Below are 20,102 nucleotides of genomic sequence, written 5' to 3'. Positions count from 1 at the left end.
AAGAAATTGATAAAATACAAGACCTTGACTGGGGCGGTAGTGCCTTTTCGAGATTGTATGCAGGTCTCCGACAAGCTTGTAGGAAACAACAGAAGGCACTAAGCGGGCCCTTCCAAATATTAGAGGTATTTTGGTAATCGATTTTATTTTAATTTTCAACGTAAAGTATATTTTCATTTAAGTTTATTTCCTTGGATATATTAATTTGATTCATTAATTTTATGGACTAGTTTTGGGGGTATGAATACCTAGGCATATGTCGACCAGACATCTCAATGAACGGTAATGAACAGAAATGGCCTGTAATTTCCAGATGGAATGGAAGGAGGTGTCAGAATGATATTATTCGTTGTAGGATTTTACTGAATCAGCTGACGATTGACCAAGTGACATGGCACCCATGGGAATCATACACCGACGTCCTCAGTTCTGAGATGGGAAAGTCTGCTAGGAGGTTGTCGGACTCGAGATGGATATTTTCTTGGAATGGCGTTGTGAGTTAGACATGATTTTTTATATTATATCATTAATATTAATCGTCAATAACATAGTTTTTTATTTTTCGTTACTTATCTAATTAATAACGTACTCACTACAATTATATTCCTTTTTTGGTTATACAGCATAATGTTTATTTAGGAGAAAGATGTTGGAGGCAAAACCATCCCTCGTTTGCGGTTCCCATGAGACTACATGTAATTATTGGGCATTTGGGTGATGACCAAGCAAAACTCCTGCTAGCGGACGGTTTTGTTGATGCAACCGAGGTGGTGCAAGTTGTGCAGTATGAAGTATATTTAGAGTATTGGAAAAAGGTTACTAATTTCAGAAAATATGTGACACATCCTGATTGGGAGGTCCAAACATTTGGGTACAGCGGTGACTTCTATTCTACCGAACTTGGAAAACCAGATGAACATGTTCTTATTCCACCGCAACAACAATTATCGCCCGTAAGTGTTCGTTCAACTTTACATTGCTTATTTCAAAAAAAAAAAAAAAAAAAAAATCTCATCTATCTCATTTTTCATGACATGGCGATAGTTATGCATTATTCCAAGAATATGCTGATTTTACTAAACAATTTCGAGATTTTACATTACGAGAAACGAAAGATAGGATGGAGTGTCTATTAGCGAAAGATGAACTTATAGGAAACCAGAATAATAAGATCACGGAATTGGAGTATCAACTGTCTCTTTTCCGAACGCCACACACCATCCAACCTTCCATTGGATTCGGCGCCTTTTCCCCCACATTGCCCCCACAAGTGTGGAGTTCTATGAGTCAAGGATCATCTTCAACGTCCTCGGTCAGGCCCATTCCGAGAACGGCTTTTATCCCACCGCGATCGGCACCTCCGGATACGGGAAATGTTTAGCCGGTGATGACTATTTATATGGTTTAGCTTTGAATTTATTATGTTATTTATCTTTGTTATGTGTAGTCATACTAGACATTTATTATGTTATTTATCTTTGTTATGTGTAGTCCGTGAGTAGTCAGTTCAATACTCAATCAAATTTCTATCAAATTTCAGCGAGTGGTTATTTGAATCCTTTATCAAATTTCAGCGAGTAGTCATTTCAATAGGCAATCAAATTTCAGCGAGTAGTCATTTCAATAGGCAATCAAATTTCAGCGAGTAGTCAGTTCAATACTTTATCAAATTTCACCGACTAGTCATTTCAATACGACAAACACCTCACTGACAAACAGTTTACAAAATTTGTCAAATACTTTATGTTATTTTATTTATTAAAGTAAGATGTTACAAAATGGAAGCATGTGATCTCCGTCACTCACTCTATAAATACCAACACACCTCTTTTTACAATCACACACTTATTCTGATTCGGATAGAATATGGAAGCATATGAGAATACCGCTCACTATTGTTCTTCTGTTTCTTCTTCTTCTTCTTCTTCTTCTAATAGTAGTTTTTATTCCTCGGATGATGATTCAATAGCAATTATGCAAAATAACATGGCCGTTAGTATGGGAGTCCTTGTTACCAATTCTAAATGGCCTCAAACTCGTATCAAAATACCAAGAGATCGTGAGACTGGTGCTGAACTTCTGTGGAACGACTATTTTTCTCCGTATCCAAACCAACCACCTAATGTTTTTCGCAGAAGATTCAGGATGCGTCGACAATTGTTTAACAGAATAGTGGAAGGTGTTACAGCCGAAGACAGATATTTTGTGCAAAGGCCCGATGCGTGTGGAGTTTTAGGATTAAACCCTCATCAAAAAGTAACTGCAGCGGTGCGAATGTTAGCTTATGGATGTGCGGCAGATGCAATAGACGAGTACTTACGCATAGGCGAAACCACGGTGTTGGAAGCAACTCGGAGGTTCTGCAAGTCGATTGTCAATGTGTATGGGAAAGAATATTTGCGTGAACCTACGGCTGGTGATGTTGAGTTGTTGCTCAACCAAAACAAAGATAGAGGATTTCCAGGGATGATAGGTAGCCTAGATTGCATGCATTGGAAATGGGATAAATGTCCGTCTGCCGAATCAGGGGCTTACACCGCGTATAAAGGGAGCGAAAGTATCGTGTTGGAGGTGGTGGTGTCGTATGATCTATGGTTTTGGCATGCATTTTTTGGTATGCCAGGCTCTAACAACGATATTAATGTGATGAACCGTTCATATGTTTTTCGAAGTCTGGTCACTGGAAAAGCACCACCGGTGAACTATGTGGTAAACGGTCATTCTTATGACATGCCGTATTATCTAGGTGATGGAATATATCCAGAAATTGCTACTATTATTATGGCGTTTAAACATCCGCTTGGTAGGAAAAAAGAGATATTTTCAGCGATGCAAGAGGGTGCAAGAAAAGACGTAGAGCGGGGATTTGGTGTACTTCAACAACAGTTTGGAATCATCAAACAACCTGCTAGAATGTGGAATCCAGATGTGCTTGCCTATATCATGAAAACGTGTATTATCTTACATAATATGATAGTCGAGGATGAGCGTCTACCCGGTGAATGGCCACATGTTTATGATCATCGTAGCAACCCGACACCGGTTAATATATTAAGAGGCAACAGTGAGGAGTTTTCCCAAATTAGAGCTGAGCAACGCCGACGTCATATGCGCAGCAAAGATAGGCATATTCGCTTGCGCGATGACTTAATCGAACATATATGGGCAGAATATGGGAATTAAAAGGTTGGAGACGAGGAAAAAATATTGAAATTAAATGTTTTTTCCCATATGAAAAAATTATGTGATTTTATTTTAACGAATAATTTCGAAGAAATGTATTAACTCTATTTCATATACTCATCACTTGGTAAATTAAAGTAAGATGTTACAAAATAAGTTAAAGTTGATTAAATTAAATGAAGATAAAATTAAATCCCAAATATTACATAATAATACGACTAATGACAAAATTAATACATATTAAAACGTAAATAAACTACTAAAACTATTATCACTTATTATTAGACTTAATACTTAAGGTTTGAACTATCCCGTTTTGACGATTATAATTGGATCCTTTTGTCCCGTACTATTAAAGCCTTTCGAAGTTCGAAGTACTCCTTTTGTACATGATCCAATTTGGAAAGATCCATCATCATGATGCGAAATTCATCGTCTGCGAGCTCCTTGGCTATTTTAGCCGCATGCTCAGCTTGTTTTTGTGCAAACTCGGCCTTTTTTTGTTCCATCTTGAATCTTGATTGTTCCCGGTAATGAGAATTGAAATTTTCTTGCTGTGTAATAATTATTCCCATCAATTCCTCTTGGCTGTTGGATTTCTCTCGCCCGGTTTTCTTCAATCGTTTAGCTGCTTTTTTTCCCATCTGACGAAGGTATGTATTCTCTATGTCTCCTTTATCTGTGTCGTTACCGGACTCGACTTGAGTGCCATCTTCCTCGGTATTCACGCTACTATCCAAATCGTGCGTCGTATCAAAAACAAAAGTCGATCGACGATTATATTTTATATTTTCTCTGACAATTGGGTAGCACTCTTCGTGCCTAAATTTTCTTCCATGATTGCATTCCTTAAACCGTTTGTTTACTTCTTCGAGTTGTTAATGTTTTTAAAAACAATTAGGTTCATGGGCATCTCAATATTAGAAAATAATTTTTTCAAAACAGAGAGAATACTCACGGTCATTTCCGGACCCCATCCCGTATGATATTCACCTTCCACTTCCGCCTGTTTTGCCGAAAACAACGCCACTTCTTTACTTATTCCCTGAAATCGTTTTTGCCAGGAACTCCAAGACCGCTCTGGTTTATCCGGTAAATGAGCTTCAATATCATCCTTGATACGAGTCCACAACGCAATCTCTGATTGATCGGCTCCAACGCCGGGATCTTGAGATATTGATAAATGAATTTTACACATCGTGACATCTTCGATTGTCGTAAAATTTGGACCTCTTGCTATTCGTGGTGTTGACATTAAAAACGATTCGATGAAAATTTTCAAAATGATTTGAAATATGGAAAACTATTTTTTCTTCCTGATACTATTTTTTTCTTGCCGAATACAAATGAATGATATGAAAATGTGAAAGGAATTCATGTGGTATATATAGGTATAAAATAAACCCGTTATTAACATTCAATTTCAAACGTTCGAAAGATATAAATATCTTACCAACGGTCAAAAATCTGCTACGCAATCCAACGCCAACGTTCGAAAAATTTATCATTCTAACGTTCGAAAATTTCATTTCATGTTTCATAATTTTTCTCAGGCGTAAAAAAAAAGTCCGTTTGGGAGGGGCGGAATTTTGGTGTCCGCCCCAGACAGGCGGAAATTTGGTGTCCGCCCCGGACAGGCGGAAATCTGGTGTCCGCCCCAGACAGGCGGAAATTTGGTGTCCGCCTGGCAACGTGCGGAATTCTCCTGTCCGTCTCATCAGGCGTAAATTTATGTTACGCCCACAACAAACGTAAATTTAAATTCCGCCCCACCAACATACGTAAATTTGGTTTACGCCCGTTAACAAGCGTAAATTTATGTTACGCCCAACATCAAACGTAATTTAAGTTTACGCCCGACTATATCAGAATTTGGGATTTGGTCGCGACCATATTTGGTCTGGAATTTGGTCTTTGGTCCAAATTTGATCTTTACTCCGTCCCACTGTGTTAGGATCTCATCCCATAAATTTGGTTATATTCGCCCACTGTGGATGCTCTTAGGCTCCGTTGGGATTACTGGTCCCAATTGGCATACGGACTATGCAGTTAAACCTCGTTAGAATTCGAAAACTTCCTTGTTGCTGGCATTTGTAGGTGTAGTAAAATAAATAAAATAATTAGCTATTTTAACATGGTTTTGGAGCAGATTAATTTGTATCCAGCCAATTCATTTCGTTTCCACATTGGTTCAAATATAATGCATCGCTGATTTTGTGAGTGATTTGCTAATAATAATTACACATAAACATTAAAACCACTGATATAATATGTATCAATTAAAGCACGCAACAATTTGTTGTTTTAGGTTGGATATTCTGAAATTCTGCAACATAACCACATTTGTTTATTTTTGAGAAACAATTCTGCCTCCCCCTTGAAAATCTCATAGCTAAAGTCAAAGGTTGACGGTTAAAAATTGGTGTTCACAATCTCATGACTTTTGTATAAGAAGATTAATTATATACTATTTCGCCCTTTCTATATCCAGTTGGTGTAGGGGGTTGTTTTTTGAGGTAGAAGATGCGATGAGAGCAATGTTTATCAACTCATTTCATTAGTTGTTTTAACGCGTAATTAAGAACACAATTTGTCAGGATTAGCAATGAGATTATTTTTTTAACTTCACATTCAAATTAATAAAATAATTATAAAAAAAAAAAATTGTCTTATTTTTTTTTTTGGTTCTCTCTTCTTTCTTCTTCCCCTTTATATAGAATCCCCACTCTTCTCTTCATCATCAGCACCACCTCCAAACTTACTTTTTTTCCCTATCTCTCTCTCACACCCATCTTTCCCTCGGAACCACCAATTCAAAACACACACAATCCCACCATCTCTCCCTCTCTCTCTGTCTAAGATATTGTAGCAGTCGTGCATCAAACCATACTGCAAGTGTCTGCAACCTCCTGACAAAAGCAGCTTCTTTTCTCTTCTTCTTCTAAAAATACCTTTAAATTTCTGTTTCAGCATCATCTCTGTGTTTTGTCAATACTTCTCCCCATACTTCCCTTTCCTTCTTTAGCAGCTTCTCTTTAATAAAGCTTCAACAAACACAGTACTGCTGCTGCATCATCAACATCATCTACAAGAAGAGAACAAAAACACAAACTCATAGCACCAAATTTGCAAAACCACAAACAACAGTACTATTATTATTGTTGTTGTACTCCGGTTTCCAAAATGCTTGAAACAGTAAAATACCTTGTTGGTTCAGTTGGAGCAAGTGGTTTCGGTTCAAGGTCCACAGCTGATCAAGTCACTAGTGCTTGTCCTGATCTTCGTTCCATTACCGCCATAATCACAGGTAATGATTATGTTCAAACACGCATGAACCTAACTCTCTTTGAGAACCGGCTTTTCGCAGAAGGATGATAAGGATATATTCTAATTATCTGTGTTTTTTTTACTATAGGTGCTACGTCAGGTATCGGAGCGGAGACTGCTCGTGTATTAGCAAAGAGAGGAGCAAGATTAGTTATACCAGCACGGAGTATTAAAACTGCTGAAGAAACTAGAGCTCGTATATTAATGGAAGTTCCTGATTCTGAGATTATTGTCATGTCTCTTGATCTCAGTTCTCAGTCTTCTGTTAGAAATTTCGTTTCGGACTTTGAATCTCTTAATTTACCTCTCAATCTTCTCATGTAAGTACTCATCGGTTAACCTGTCGTTTGTTCGTTCATTCGCCTCTTTCCATTAACATGTTAATATTCTTTGTAGGTTTATTTTTTTTTATTTTTTTTATGTTCTTCAGAAACAACGCTGGAAAATTCTCTCACGATTATGGAATCACTGAAGATGGTATCGAGATGACGTTCGCTACAAATTATTTAGGTAAATTCATCATTAATTATCTCCTAAACTGAAAACTCTTTCACTCGTATTATATTAGAAATTTGGTCTTCTTTTTTTGATTATAGGTCATTTTCTGTTAACCAATCTGCTGCTCAACAAGATGATCGAAACGGAAAAAGAAACCGGGGTTCAAGGACGGATAGTGAACGTATCTTCGAGTATTCATAGTTGGTTTTCTGGGGATGGACTTGGATATCTCGAACTCATCACTAAAAATAAGAGGTAATAAAATATTGCAGAAACTTACTATTTAACTCAAAACTGATTTGTAAGGGAAGGTGGTATGTTAGAAATTCTTATAATTTTGACGTTGAACTAATATTTACGGAGATATACGAGTATAGTAGTGTTGCTCGTATAGAGCTCCAGGAACTCTACTGGTGAAGATGGAAGCAAGGACTTTGTAAATTTGAACTTTATCTTCTATTGCTTGCTTACAAATGGTGTACAACATGACTATTTATAGGCTTCATATTACTTCACTCTAGTTGTATCTTGAGTTTTCAAAATGTAAACTAATTTGACCTACTTGACTTTCTCTAGAATATCCTCCTAGACATTTAGACTAGGACATCTTTTTGACTAACATTTGTAACTTAGCCAAGTCTCGAAGGACTTTGGCTCCTCTAGTACATTCTAGAATACTTGTTTTCTACATTTCTCTATATTTTTCTAGATCATTCTAGACAATTACAAATTAGATGTTCCAACACCCCCTCTTAATTTGTAATTGGCTTAGCGTCCAATTTGTTCTTCACCCAATCTCTTGATAGCTCTTGGCTTCTCTTGCTCGTAGTGTATTCATTTCGGACTTCTCGTCACATTGAAACCAGCTCGCCTTCGTAGTGTCTCCATATCTTGTTTTAGATCTTCTTTGTTGACCTGGCATTTTTGCAGCCTGTTCCTTGTAGATTCAGAGCCTCTGTCTTGTGCCAATTATCTTCTTCTCCTTCACGATTTAGACCGAACTTGACAGTCTTAAATTCAGAGGCTTTGCCTTCTGTTGATATTCCTCGCCTTTCACGAAACTTGACCATCGTAGGTTCAGAGGTTCCGCCCACTCAACTTTATGAGTAGAATATTTTTACAGGATGACTCTCATTTTTGCCATCTCTGTTATTTGAGGAGGCATTTCTTTGATGCTCTTCCCTCAAATTTTCTTTAGAAATGCACTCTTTGGTGCATCTCCTGCGAGGATGGAAACTTCTCTTCTTATTTTTGTTATTTATTTTTCTTTAATGGAAGGAGGTGAAACTCATACATTTCTTACTTGTATTTTATGTTATATGGAGACTTATCATTTCTTGGAACTACTTCAACTTCATGAGATGCTATGTTCTTTTCATATTTTTCTAAACTTAGAATTGGGTGATAACTAGATTCTATTGGGGGTTGTAAAGTAAGTAGTGAACTTGGATAGTTGAGACGTACCTTGCGTCTTCTATTGTGCGGAATTATCACCTTCAGCTTGTAGCGGAAACTTTAGCGCCCATTTGGATCGAACCCGCTCTGATACCATGTTAGAAATTCTTATAATTTTGACGTTGAACTAATATTTACGGAGATATACGAGCATAGTAGTGTTGCTCGTATAGAGCTCCAGGAACTCTAGTGGTGAAGGTGGAAGCAAGGACTTTGTAAATTTGAACTTTATCTTCTATTGCTTGCTTACAAATGGTGTACAACATGACTATTTATAGGCTTCATATTACTTCACTCTAGTTGTATCTTGAGTTTTCTAAATGTAAACTAATTTGACCTACTTGACTTTCTCTAGAATATCCTCCTAGACATTTAGACTAGGACATCTTTTTGACTAACATTTGTAACTTAGCCAAGTCTCGAAGGACTTTGGCTCCTCTAGTACATTCTAGAATACTTGTTTTCTACATTTCTCTATATTTTTCTAGATCATTCTAGACAATTACAAATTAGATGTTCCAACAGTAGACACAAAGGTTATTATTCCATGAGAGTACAGGAGTAACATGAAGATATTAGATAATTATAATTTAGGATTGTGTAGATCTTTATAAATTTTGTCTGGAATGATGAACTAATCTGAAGATTATTATGATAATACTTAACTTTAATCAGTAAATTTGTCTGAATCTGTTACAGCCATTACGACGCCACACGTGCATATGCGCTCTCGAAGCTCGCTAATGTCTTACACACTAAGGAACTCGCACAGAGATTAAAGGTATAATTTAACAAACGAACGAATCGATCATTATTTTAATTTATCGCGTATATAATCAGGATAGGATTAACTAAGGAAAATACAAATTTTGTTCTTGCTTTGCTAGCTTGAATCTTAACATTTTCTTTTGTTTTTCGCAGAAAATGGAAGCAAATGTGACAGCGAACTGTGTACATCCAGGGATAGTAAGAACTAGACTTACTAGAGATAGAGAAGGAATTGTTACTGATCTTGCATTTTTCTTGGCTTCAAAACTATTAAAAACAATTCCTCAAGCTGCAGCCACAACTTGTTATGTAGCAACGCATCCGAGAGTTATAGGTGTGTCCGGGAAATACTTCTCAGACTGCAATGAAGCTTCACCTTCAAAACTTGGAGCAAGTGCTGGTGAAGCTTCACGACTTTGGTCCTTTTCTGAATCCATGACAACTCTTCACGACCAGTCTTCATGACAATATCAGACTATTGAAAATAATGTCTATTATTGTTGACAGTTGTTTTAGTGTTCCGTTACATCAGATTAGATAATATTACAGAATACGTACTAAAAATATATAGTAAATAATAAATGCATGCATGTAAAAAAGAGTATGTGAAATACCTTATTATAGATGGAGAGACAGATTGTAGTCAACTATTCAGTCCAAATATACTTGTTTATGTGATCAGTTATAATTAAGTAGTTAATCAGTTCTATGATATATTCTTCTACTTTTCTTTGTTGTTTAATCTGAATATTCCTAGCTCTTTTTTCTTTAGTTTAATTGTACAAGTGTGCATATTTTTTGTAAGAATTGTAGTTGGATTTTGGCTTAATTAGCTACAGATAATAATTAAGAATGTAATTAAAATAGTGGGTTTAATTAGTAAAAGAAGTATGAATGAATTTGAGTGCATCATCATCATGTGTTTACATGTGAGTTCATTTTGTTCATGATATAATGATGATGATTTCTGTTGAAGAATTTGATGAAGAGAAAAAAGTATCTTTTCTTTTTCTTTTCATTTCAGTTAGAATGAAATCGGACCTACTCACATGGTCTCAAAGATGAGCATGCGATTCTCTTCTAACAAATACTTATAACGGAGGAGAGGAGATTCAATAATAAAATCCCAACTAGTACCATTTCTTTCTTTTTTTTTTTTTTTTTTTGGGTTTCAATCTCATTATTCCGTGGGACTGTTGACATCTATCACAATTTCACCTTAATTTCGGAACATGCTCTAAGAGCTTCTCCAATGGTGAATGTGGATGTTTCATATGTGGCATAAACTTTAAGACATCTTTGAGTATAGAATCCTAAATATTAGGAAAAATAAAGTTTTATCTCCAATTCATAAAGTTTTCTGCTATTTTCTTTACTTATTTGCAGGCATATAATTGGTTACAATCGTTTTCATTTTTATTTTTCAATGATTTTTATTAATAAAAGTGTGACTAGGATGTCTAGCTTTTTTTTTGCGCCTTCACATCAACCGGTTGGAGATGATTTTATATAAATATGGTTGTGGATCCTACGTGGATTAAGACTTTTTCCTACATCCAATTCAAAGATCATTAGTAGATACAATATTAGGGTCATAGAAAACTTTTGAATTCAATCGAACAATACCGGCATTCAAATATCTTTGAGCCACACAACTGAATAATGAAAAAACAAATGACCTGACGATATCTGAATTGTACTAAATCAGGAGTTAGAAAAGTTACACCTCAATTTCGTGATCTTTTAATACATTACATCTGACTCATTCGATCCTAATAATCTGCTTCATTTGCTTCCACAAATCATGAAATAGTATATTACAAAATATTTCTTAATCCATTATCATCAAATAGTATATTACAGAATATTTGTGAATCCATTCAGATATGTGACCCAATCTGATTCAAATGCTTCTGAATCGGATATGTAAACCGAGTCAGACAGAAACGAAGCCAATGATTGACTAATCCGGACTCTAGCCCCTCGTTAAAATCCTCGTAACCCTGTTTATTCTGGGTCCGGCAGTGGAGTCAGACCTCGAATCAGACATCAAAAAAAATGAGGAACGATCTGACATTGATCACTCTGGTCCAAGTATAATTGATCCAGAGTCACACCCAAACAAACAAGGTACAAGTCTATTCAAACTCTTGGTAGTTGGATTGAAGTTTCATTAGTGGAATTGCTTCATTTGGTTCTCTTGTTTGTTGATACTTTATTCAAATACTAACACACAAACCAAACTCAGTTTGGGGGAGCAGCCAACAACCATGAAGTGCCCATTCATTTCTTCTTTAGAAGTTTAAACCCCCTTGTGATCAAATATTATAGTATTCAAAAGCAGTTCTATATTTGGCTAACCAAACAAATACAACTATAAAAAACCCAAAAGTGTAATCTTCTTATTAAGTGTAATCAGTATGCAAAACTTTTAGCTAGATACTGTGTGCTACTTGATCATCATTGATAAGATTTCTCAGAGAGAATAAATATTATTCCTTTTTCTTTACAAGTATGAACAAGTACAGAAAATTTCAGAAAAGTAAAAGAGACTTGACCACTAAACTTAATAAATAATCAACCATAATATTAATTATTAACAACTTTTTAATTGCCATAAATAAAATTGTACTCTTAATTATCAACTAATTGTTACACCTAATATACTACCCACATTAGGTGTAGTTGAGAGGTTCACTTAGAGTTATCAATTATTGTTCTTAATTAGTACTTAATGACAATGAAGTTCTAGCTAATTTACCTTCTGTAAGAACAGTGCGTTCTTTGTCACCTCATGGCAAAATTTGTCCTTCTTCAAGGCCCAACGTCTCAACTTCTAGCTAGTAGTGCTTGTATAAGAAGAAGCTTATACCTGTGAAGGCGGCAGATCAGTGCACTTGCAGGTAACTTTGCCTGCTAGCATCTGTTAGGAGAAAACCCAACAACAGAAGTAGCAATATTAAAGCTGACACGAATCCCTTGCTGTTGCAGATTACCTATAATAGACACTTCAGAATTAGATGCTGCAAAAGCGAAACAGAAGGTTTTCTTGTCATCAACAGGTACCAAAAGATTCTTGGCTGGTAAAACCAAGGATTTTCCACCGGGAAACCAAAATGCAACAGCTGGAACAGAAACCAAAGTTTCTAGTGATAGATCATAGCAAGTATCAAACAGAGCGAATCCGCCAGCAGAGGTTAAGTTATATGTGGCTTTGACAAAAGCATCACGTAGTGCAAGGTACACGTCGGCTCGTAACCTAGTTATTCCTGTTCCCGTGTCAACAATAACTCCACTGGGTATACTCGGATTTATGTCGAAAACTGACTGGGGTAGATTCAACAGTTGACCTCCAACGCTAATACCAGTTAAATTCACGTAATAGAAAGTAGGATACAGCGGGTGACTAAGTAATGGGGCAGTAATTGCGTCAGCTGGTTCTGTCCCTGAGCCGAATTGTAAATCTGAAGAAAAATTAGAATCACGATCGACTATACAATAAGAAAATGCAGTAGCATTTACTTGAGAAGGAAATGAAACTGCGCCGCGTCCAAGAGCTAACAAACCAGCTGCACCGGTAAATAGACCTCTATTATCATGACCGCAACCTATATAGATATTTTCAAGGCTGGTACGCGAGGTATCAAACATTAGGGTTTCTGTCACGAATTCACCAACTGTATAAGAACCATCACCATAAAATGCTAGATAACGACACGTTTTGTTACTACAACCCGCCAACCCGCCCGAATCACCAAGTGACCTACACAGTTGTGTGCCACAGGAGATATATGAGAAAGACGTAGAATAAGATGGTTCAAATATCGGACCTGTTTGGTTGTAACATTGCATACAAGGTGCACACTGTAACCAAGAGATATCACTAACTGTATCAAGAATTAAGCATTGAGGTTTAGGAGGACTACCGACTCCAACTCGGGCGAAATATTCACCGCTTCCATGCTTCACCCCTGAACTAACTGGACCTGCTATATCTTCATTTTGTCGAGGTTTTAAAATTCCATCAGTGGAGGCAAGGTCTAATTTTGAAGTGATTGATTTAACTCGGGCTGAGTCACGTTCGAGTCTGTCTATGGTTAAGGCTTTATAATCTTTATGTGTTGGTTTCAGAAGAGTATCTCTGGATTGAATTTTGACAGTGAAAGAAGATGATGAGAAATCAGGATCACTCTGTTCATTTTCATTATCTTGCTGTTGTTCTTCTTGGAGAAGATCAGGGTTAAAAGAGAGAACGTCAATAGTTTTCTGAATTGAAGCGGAGATATCAAGAATTGTGGTTTCAGGTAAAATCACTCTAGAGAAAACAGAAGATGCAAAGGAAAATAAAATAACACAAAATCCAAACCCTTCTTTCGCCATTGTAATGTTGTATTTAGAGAGAAATAGAGGAGACAGAACAGAAGTGACAAAACTGGATTAATAAGGCATGAAATTGGGAAGTTGAACCCAACTTAGAATTGGAATATTATTATCATAACTTGGATTTTCTTAATCTAGTAAAAAAGGAATAAAACACGCAAAACTCATGCATACAGTCTTACATTTGAATGCATTATTTTCCAATTCATATCACTGTTTCTGCATGAATTCATCTCATGCATGATGCATCCTCTCTTTTGACCACACCTAAACTTTGATGAAATGTTTTAAATACATGGCCCTTCTCCACTTCAATATGCACAAGTTTTCTCATGTGTTTTACAGTATACTCTAAATTCACCTAAAATATCAATCATGTATTAGTGGTGCTAAGCGCGTGTAAGAGGACGGGACGTGTTGGGTGAATGCGGAACATGCAGCTGAATACGTAAAATTGGGTGCAACAACATTTCAACTGTAACCTGGATTTCATATTGCTATTGGTAATTTTGTATAGTATCCAGTAAAGTTCAGTTATGATACTCACCAATATTTGCCGATTATCCAAATACTGCCTGCTCGAGCCTTGGATCTGAGTTTGCATTTGCTGCACTTCGCTTTTGATAGTATAAGATTCAATAAGTTAGACATGCTTCTAACAGAGTTTCAAAACGCCACATTTCATACAGACATTATAACAAACAGTATAAACACTCAACTTCAGATGGCACACAATCAATTCAAGTAACAAAACAGAACAAATTGGTAAAATATCCATTGAAATTCTTGTAAGAAACTACATGTCTGCTAATTCTCCTCTTCTTAGAGAGGAATTAGGGTTTTGAAAAAGAAGGAATTGGGGATTTTCACATCTAGTCTCTACTATAGCGAGTGGGCAACTAAACCAACTTCGCCTAGCCTAGTTAGTCCGGACACAGGAGCCTTACTTTCATTCTTGAGGTCAGCCGATCTAGTCTATATACTTTCCGCTCTAGTTCACCATGTAGGGGTAACTTACAATTAAACCAACTGGGACTAGCCAGTATTCCAGAAGATTACTCTCACATTTGAGGTTTGCTGATAAAATTTCACTCTAAAACTCGGGCACTCCGTAAAATCCCCTCTCATGTTTCTAAAAAAAAAAGAAAAATGATAATTACATCTAGGTGAGTAGGAAATTTATGTGCGGAATTTCGAGCTTGATCTCTGTTCAATCCCTCAACCCAGCTACTAGGCTAACTCAGGGATTCCGGCCTTGATCTCAATTATGAGAGCCAGTCCCCCACCCCAGCAACTAGGCTAACTCAACTTCTTGATATTTTTTTGTGCAGAGAAATGGAAGAGGAACAGGTTGCTTGGATTGGGATGAAATTGTGACCCACATTGATTGTTCTTATATACTATGCCATGTCTGACCTATTTAACACACCTAATCTTCTTTAAGAGTTGGATATTCTGGCACATTGAAAATTTAATGCTTCAGAAAACAAACAAAAAACTCCCTCTGTTTCTGGAAAAGAGTTATTGTCACTTTTTCAACTTGGCCTGGTCATTTCCAGAAACGGAGGTAGCACATAATAACAAGACGGAGGACTTTTATTCTTCACTACGAACCATACCATTTAACAAACAAGATAAAACAAGACAAGCTAGAAAAGTCTGTCACTGGCTAATTTGGCGATGTTCCCTAAGATATTGCGAAAATCTGTTAACATATCCATCATTTAGTGACTTATTACCAAACACTTGTTTCAATTCTCTAGCTTTAAATCTGTATTTTTCACCATCTTCATCTACCATTACTGTCCTCAATGACTTAGCAACTGACTCTCTGGTAAAAGTCCCATCTTCTTCATTTCTTTCAATCTCTAACTCCATCTCTTTCCACACCAGTGTTCTTGCATTCAATGGCTGGTCATTTATCATCGGCAACAAAATTAAAGGACAACCGAACCCAAGTGCTTCAATCACAGAACTCCAACCACAGTGATTCAAGAAACATCCTATTGATGGGTGTTCCAATATTCTCATTTGAGGTGCCCAACTGAACCACATAAATCCATTTCCTCTACTCCTTTCCGCAAATCCTACCGGTAACATCTCCTCGGTCGATCTTAGAACCCAGAAAAATGCTAACTTGGATAACTCTAAACCAAGAGCTAACTCAGTTATTTCTGATTGACTTAATGTTGCTTCACTTCCCAGTGCTATATAAACCACTGATTTTTGCTCTTGTCTGTCAAGCCATCCCTTCATCCTCATCCACTCTTCATGATTAGTGTCATTTACGTCGTCTGGTGATGGAGGAAGAGGAGCGAGTAAGCCTACTGGGATGATTGGCTTTTCATAAAGCTTTTCGAGGAGACACAGGTGCTCGGATTCGAATTCCATACAAGTTCGAATAGCCACGACTTGACAGCCTTGTATGCTACTTCCAAATCGACTTAGGTCCGAGACTCCTGACCCGTTTACTTCAACATTGCTGAAGAGTTTACGGATTTCATGGATCCGAAAAGCCAAATTAGTTGGAAACGGGATCCAATCGGGAGAAACAGTGAAATCCTCCAGCGCCGTCCTAGTGACAGAATCATTACTCTCCGTATAACCCGATGGATTCCCGAAGAAACAGTGGACGGATGCGATGAATATGCTAAAGAAGCAACAAGGAATGCCTAGCCTTGATGCGATGGGTGGCACCCAGTGAGGAGCGAAGTCGTAAATAATCCAATCTGGTCTTGAAGTTTGCAGGGATATCGACAGCGGACCTTCCAAACTGTCATAAGATTTCTTCAAGTACGGAACTTCATCTACAGGAAGGTCGGTGGTGGACTCCGCTTGGTCACGTAAGTTTTCAACTTTGGGTAATGGAAAAGAAACGAAGTTGATGAATAAGGAAGGAGAAGACTGAACTTGAACGAGTCTTTCGAGATTTCGAGGGGTAGATATAAAAGAGATACGATGACCCAACTTAGCCAAGGAGTCGGAGAGCTCAAGAAATGGTATCAAATGACCAAAAGCTAACCAAGGAATCATAACAATATGAAGCTTCTGATCTTCTTTATTTTGGGTAGCCATGGAATCATAACTAGTTAACCATCTGTCTGGTTTACTATATAACACCACCCTCAACTTGCTATAGTACGTACAATTCATAAGGAGGATCCAAATTCCCAACCACTTTCGAAGAAGAAGAAGAGGTTACTTTCAAGAATTCCTAACAGCATAAAATCAATACAGACTCACAATTCACAAATCCAAATTTCTGGCTAATTATCTTCTTCTTACTAAAATGGCACGGCTCATCCGGTCCATAACTTTTGTTAACTAGACTAACTTGACTTTTATTCTTGAGGTCTATCCACTTCAATCGACTGGGGCTAGCCTAGTAGACGAGGAGCCTGACTCTCATTTTAAAGTTACCAGTTGAAACCTCTCAGGCCCTGATTCTTGTAACTCCTCAGCAAGGTTTTCACCCTTATTTTTTTCTATTAAAAAAAAAAGGAACAGAGAAGAGTCCCACAACCAAGCTAACTCAAGAACAACTCAACTTCTTGATAGAAAAAAATTTGTAGGGACTGACGCAGGGAGATCATTCCTATATAACCCATGTGAACTGCACTATCAGCCTGACCACAGTCGATGAAATTGTGACCCACAGTCGATTGCTCTGATATATTGTCCCTTGTTGCCTAACCACTCATTTATCAGCCTGCTGTTCCAATCTGACCTATTTAATACACCTAATTTTCTTTAAGAGATAGATATTTTGGCACATTGGTTATCTTCTGAGAACTGAAAAATTGTTACATAAATCAGATATGAACTAACTCAGAATGTTTTTCACATTACCACAAAGTTCCACAACATGACATACCCAATACCGACACAACGAGAAAGGAGTAATGGAATTCAGTAGTGAAAGAAGAATACCGAAATATTATGTGCCAAGCGTAGGCAAGAGGATGTAAGGTGTTGGGAGAATGTGGAACATGCAGCGAAGTACATAAAAATTGGTGCAACATGTAACATTTCATACTATAACTTGGATTTCATATTGAATATTTTGTTTCAAAACAGAAAGTTTAAGTTAGACAGGCTTGTAACTGAGTTTCAAAACTCAACATTTCACAGAGACATTATAACTAACAGTAACGAGACACAACTACAGATAACAGCAAAAAATCAAATCAAGTAACAAAAAAGAAACAAAATTCGTAAATTACCTCTTCCTGTAAGAAATTACATTTCTGCTAACTATATCTTCTTATGGAGGAATTAGGGTTTCTGGAAAACAAAGAATTTGAGAATTTTCATTTCTTCCCTCTCCGGTCTAGTCTACTCCGGTGAATGAATGGCTTTAGAGGCTTCTCAACTCATGGGTAGTGTCTATGGTGCTTAAATGCCACGGCCCATCCGGTCCGCATCTTTTATCAACTAAACCAACTTGGGCTTGCGGAGCCCGACTTTCAATGTCTAGCTCAACGGATCTGACTCGTCCTGACTTGGCACAAGTTAGATGTCAAACCGTTTGTGTTATTATTTTGAAGTCTGACTCATGACTCATGACTCAGATCCTTTTGAGTCTGAGATTTATTTTTTTTTTGATTCATGCGACCAAATCATTGACTCGCATATTTTTGAGTTAGTTGAGTCAGGTCTGACATAAAAAATAAACACATTGGATTAGATCCACATGAATCAGGTGATTAGAATTAGATCTAGACGAGTCAGCTAAAAAATAAATAAAAAAACAATGTAACATCTCATTCTTGAGGTCAACTGACTCAGTATGTACTCTAGAATTTAGAGGGGTTTTGGATACACTCTACGCAGTTATTTTTCAACTTTTAAAAGCAAAATAATTTTCGGGGTGACTTTTAGAAGCAAAATAGTCTATTTTCCTTCCTAGTTTGAGGCATAGGCATATTATTTGAGGTCAAGCACTACAAGAGAAAAAAAGACATTCTGAAGTAAAATGGAAAACCCCTTATCCAACTATTTTACTTGATGGATGAATTACTCCTAATTAATTAGTATTAATTTTGGTGATTAAGTTCTGTTTAATCAACTTAACCCTGAAATCAACAACTGTTAATTCACCACCAAAATTTGAAGTTTTTTTTTATTTTTATTGAAAAAACTCAACCCAGAATCGATTGATGTTAGTGCAATAATAGACCGATTCTGGGTTGAGTTTTTTCAATTGACGAAGAAAACCCAGAATCGGTTTGTTATTAATGTACACATAAACCGATTCTAAAAAACGGAGTTTATAAATGGCCACATGAGACGATTATTCCATAAATTCAAAAACAAAATATTCATTACATAGTTTAGGAAATTAGCATATTACATATATAGGACAATTTAGTATGCAAATTTTTGAATCTCGCACATCAATACATCGTCAATGAACCTCCGAGCACGACGGTACAACATCACATATTCCTTGTGGTGAATGAACTTCTTTTCCCCATTACAAATTCTCCATAGGTCGTTGAACCGTTCCAGCTGCAATTAAATGAGTTACACGTTAGTATGCAAACATTAAACGATGACATGGGTATAAAAATATTGGATTATTCACTTTCTCGCTTAGAGGATCTTGTGGATGATGGTCATACACCATTCTTCTAACTTTAACATACTCTCGCATTGCACTTTTTATGTAAACGAATCGAAAAGATAAGTCTCTCCATCTACTGTTTTCTGGATTCATGGTGAGCTCATATTAGAACTCTTCCACTCTCTTCCAAAACATTGAATATAGTTCGTTGGGATGTTCGTGGAAGGCAGGAATGAACAATTTCACGAGTTGTGTATCTTCTTCCGGATATCATTCCATTTTTTAGGCTTAGTGTGTGATGTAGGAATGGCTCGATCAAAGAGGTTGTCCTTATATAGATAAAGATTCGGCGTCTATTTTTTTGAAATCAATTCACACAATCGGTTTTTAGGAATGTCCACATAGACCGATTTTGTCCTACCAAAATCAGATAATATATGCATCGCCGCAATCGGTTTTTAATACTGCACATGTAATCTGATTCTTGTCAAAAAAAGTTACAGAAAAAGTGTGACTTTTCCTTACAAGAATCGTATTACATGTTTCACCATATATACTGATTCTGAAGGCTGTCAAAATTTTGTGCTTTTATGTTTTTTTAGAATCAGTATTTGACTATATCTATATAAATAAATTCTGAACACTTACTGAACAAGTAGTGAAACTTCCAGAATCGATGTATATGGTGTACTTGTAAAACGCTATTATGAAATTGTAACCCAGGAGAACCAATAGAAACAGTTTTTATGTAGGTAAACATAAACCGATTATGACTGAATAGAAAAAGCGGGGGCCTAACAACCTCACCCAATATGTCGTTTAGAAAATTTGTATGGTCAAACTCCAATATAATTCCAAGAGAATCAACTAGATAGTCAGACTCAATTATTGGAAATATATCCAAGCGTTGTATATCAATTTCTCA

At 36.7% G+C, this 20,102-nt stretch overlaps 2 protein-coding genes across 6 annotated transcripts; one reads left to right on the top strand and one right to left on the bottom strand.

Moving 5' to 3' along the window:
- The first annotated feature begins 5,941 nt into the window (after positions 1-5,941).
- On the top strand, positions 5,942-9,969 carry LOC113339814 (short-chain dehydrogenase TIC 32, chloroplastic-like). The gene is made up of 6 exons (XM_026585037.1): positions 5,942-6,490; positions 6,599-6,830; positions 6,941-7,020; positions 7,107-7,263; positions 9,163-9,244; positions 9,385-9,969. Exons 1-6 carry the CDS (start codon positions 6,367-6,369, stop codon positions 9,694-9,696), a joined length of 987 nt encoding a protein of 328 aa, XP_026440822.1. The 5' UTR covers positions 5,942-6,366; the 3' UTR covers positions 9,697-9,969.
- Positions 9,970-11,723: 1,754 nt separating this feature from the next.
- On the bottom strand, positions 11,724-17,966 carry LOC113339808 (protein ASPARTIC PROTEASE IN GUARD CELL 1-like). Of its 5 annotated transcripts, XR_003355137.1 has the most exons (3): positions 17,835-17,966; positions 14,159-14,228; positions 11,724-12,227 (listed from the first exon to the last, which is right to left on the bottom strand). XR_003355137.1 is itself a non-coding variant. In XM_026585034.1 (2 exons), exons 1-2 carry the CDS (start codon positions 14,260-14,262, stop codon positions 12,148-12,150), a joined length of 951 nt encoding a protein of 316 aa, XP_026440819.1. In that variant the 5' UTR covers positions 14,263-17,389; the 3' UTR covers positions 11,724-12,147. The 5 variants fall into 4 exon arrangements, 1 of the variants encoding a protein (XP_026440819.1); XR_003355134.1 differs by lacking the exon at positions 17,835-17,966 and having other exon boundaries at positions 11,724-12,994; positions 14,159-17,389; XR_003355136.1 differs by lacking the exon at positions 17,835-17,966 and having other exon boundaries at positions 11,724-12,695; positions 14,159-17,389.
- Positions 17,967-20,102: the final 2,136 nt, after the last annotated feature.

The sequence above is a fragment of the Papaver somniferum genome, unplaced genomic scaffold, assembly GCF_003573695.1.
Source record: "Papaver somniferum cultivar HN1 unplaced genomic scaffold, ASM357369v1 unplaced-scaffold_21, whole genome shotgun sequence".
NCBI lineage: Eukaryota > Viridiplantae > Streptophyta > Magnoliopsida > Ranunculales > Papaveraceae > Papaver > Papaver somniferum.
The sequence above is the reverse complement of the archived record's forward strand: the minus strand, read 5'-3'. Positions and strand labels throughout refer to the sequence as shown.

Excerpts from the sequence above, each read along its gene's own strand:
- LOC113339814 (XM_026585037.1), top strand. The coding sequence starts at position 6,367 with ATGCTTGAAACAGTAAAATACCTTGTTGGTTCAGTTGGAGCAAGTGGT. Across the intron at positions 7,021-7,106 it reads GTTCGCTACAAATTATTTAG|GTCATTTTCTGTTAACCAAT; the intron begins GTAAATTCATCA and ends TTTTGATTATAG. Across the intron at positions 7,264-9,162 it reads CTCATCACTAAAAATAAGAG|CCATTACGACGCCACACGTG; the intron begins GTAATAAAATAT and ends AATCTGTTACAG.
- LOC113339808 (XM_026585034.1), bottom strand. The coding sequence starts at position 14,262 with ATGTCTAACTTATTGAATCTTATACTATCAAAAGCGAAGTGCAGCAAA. Across the intron at positions 12,995-14,158 it reads TGGATAATCGGCAAATATTG|GTCACTTGGTGATTCGGGCG; the intron begins GTGAGTATCATA and ends ACAACTGTGTAG.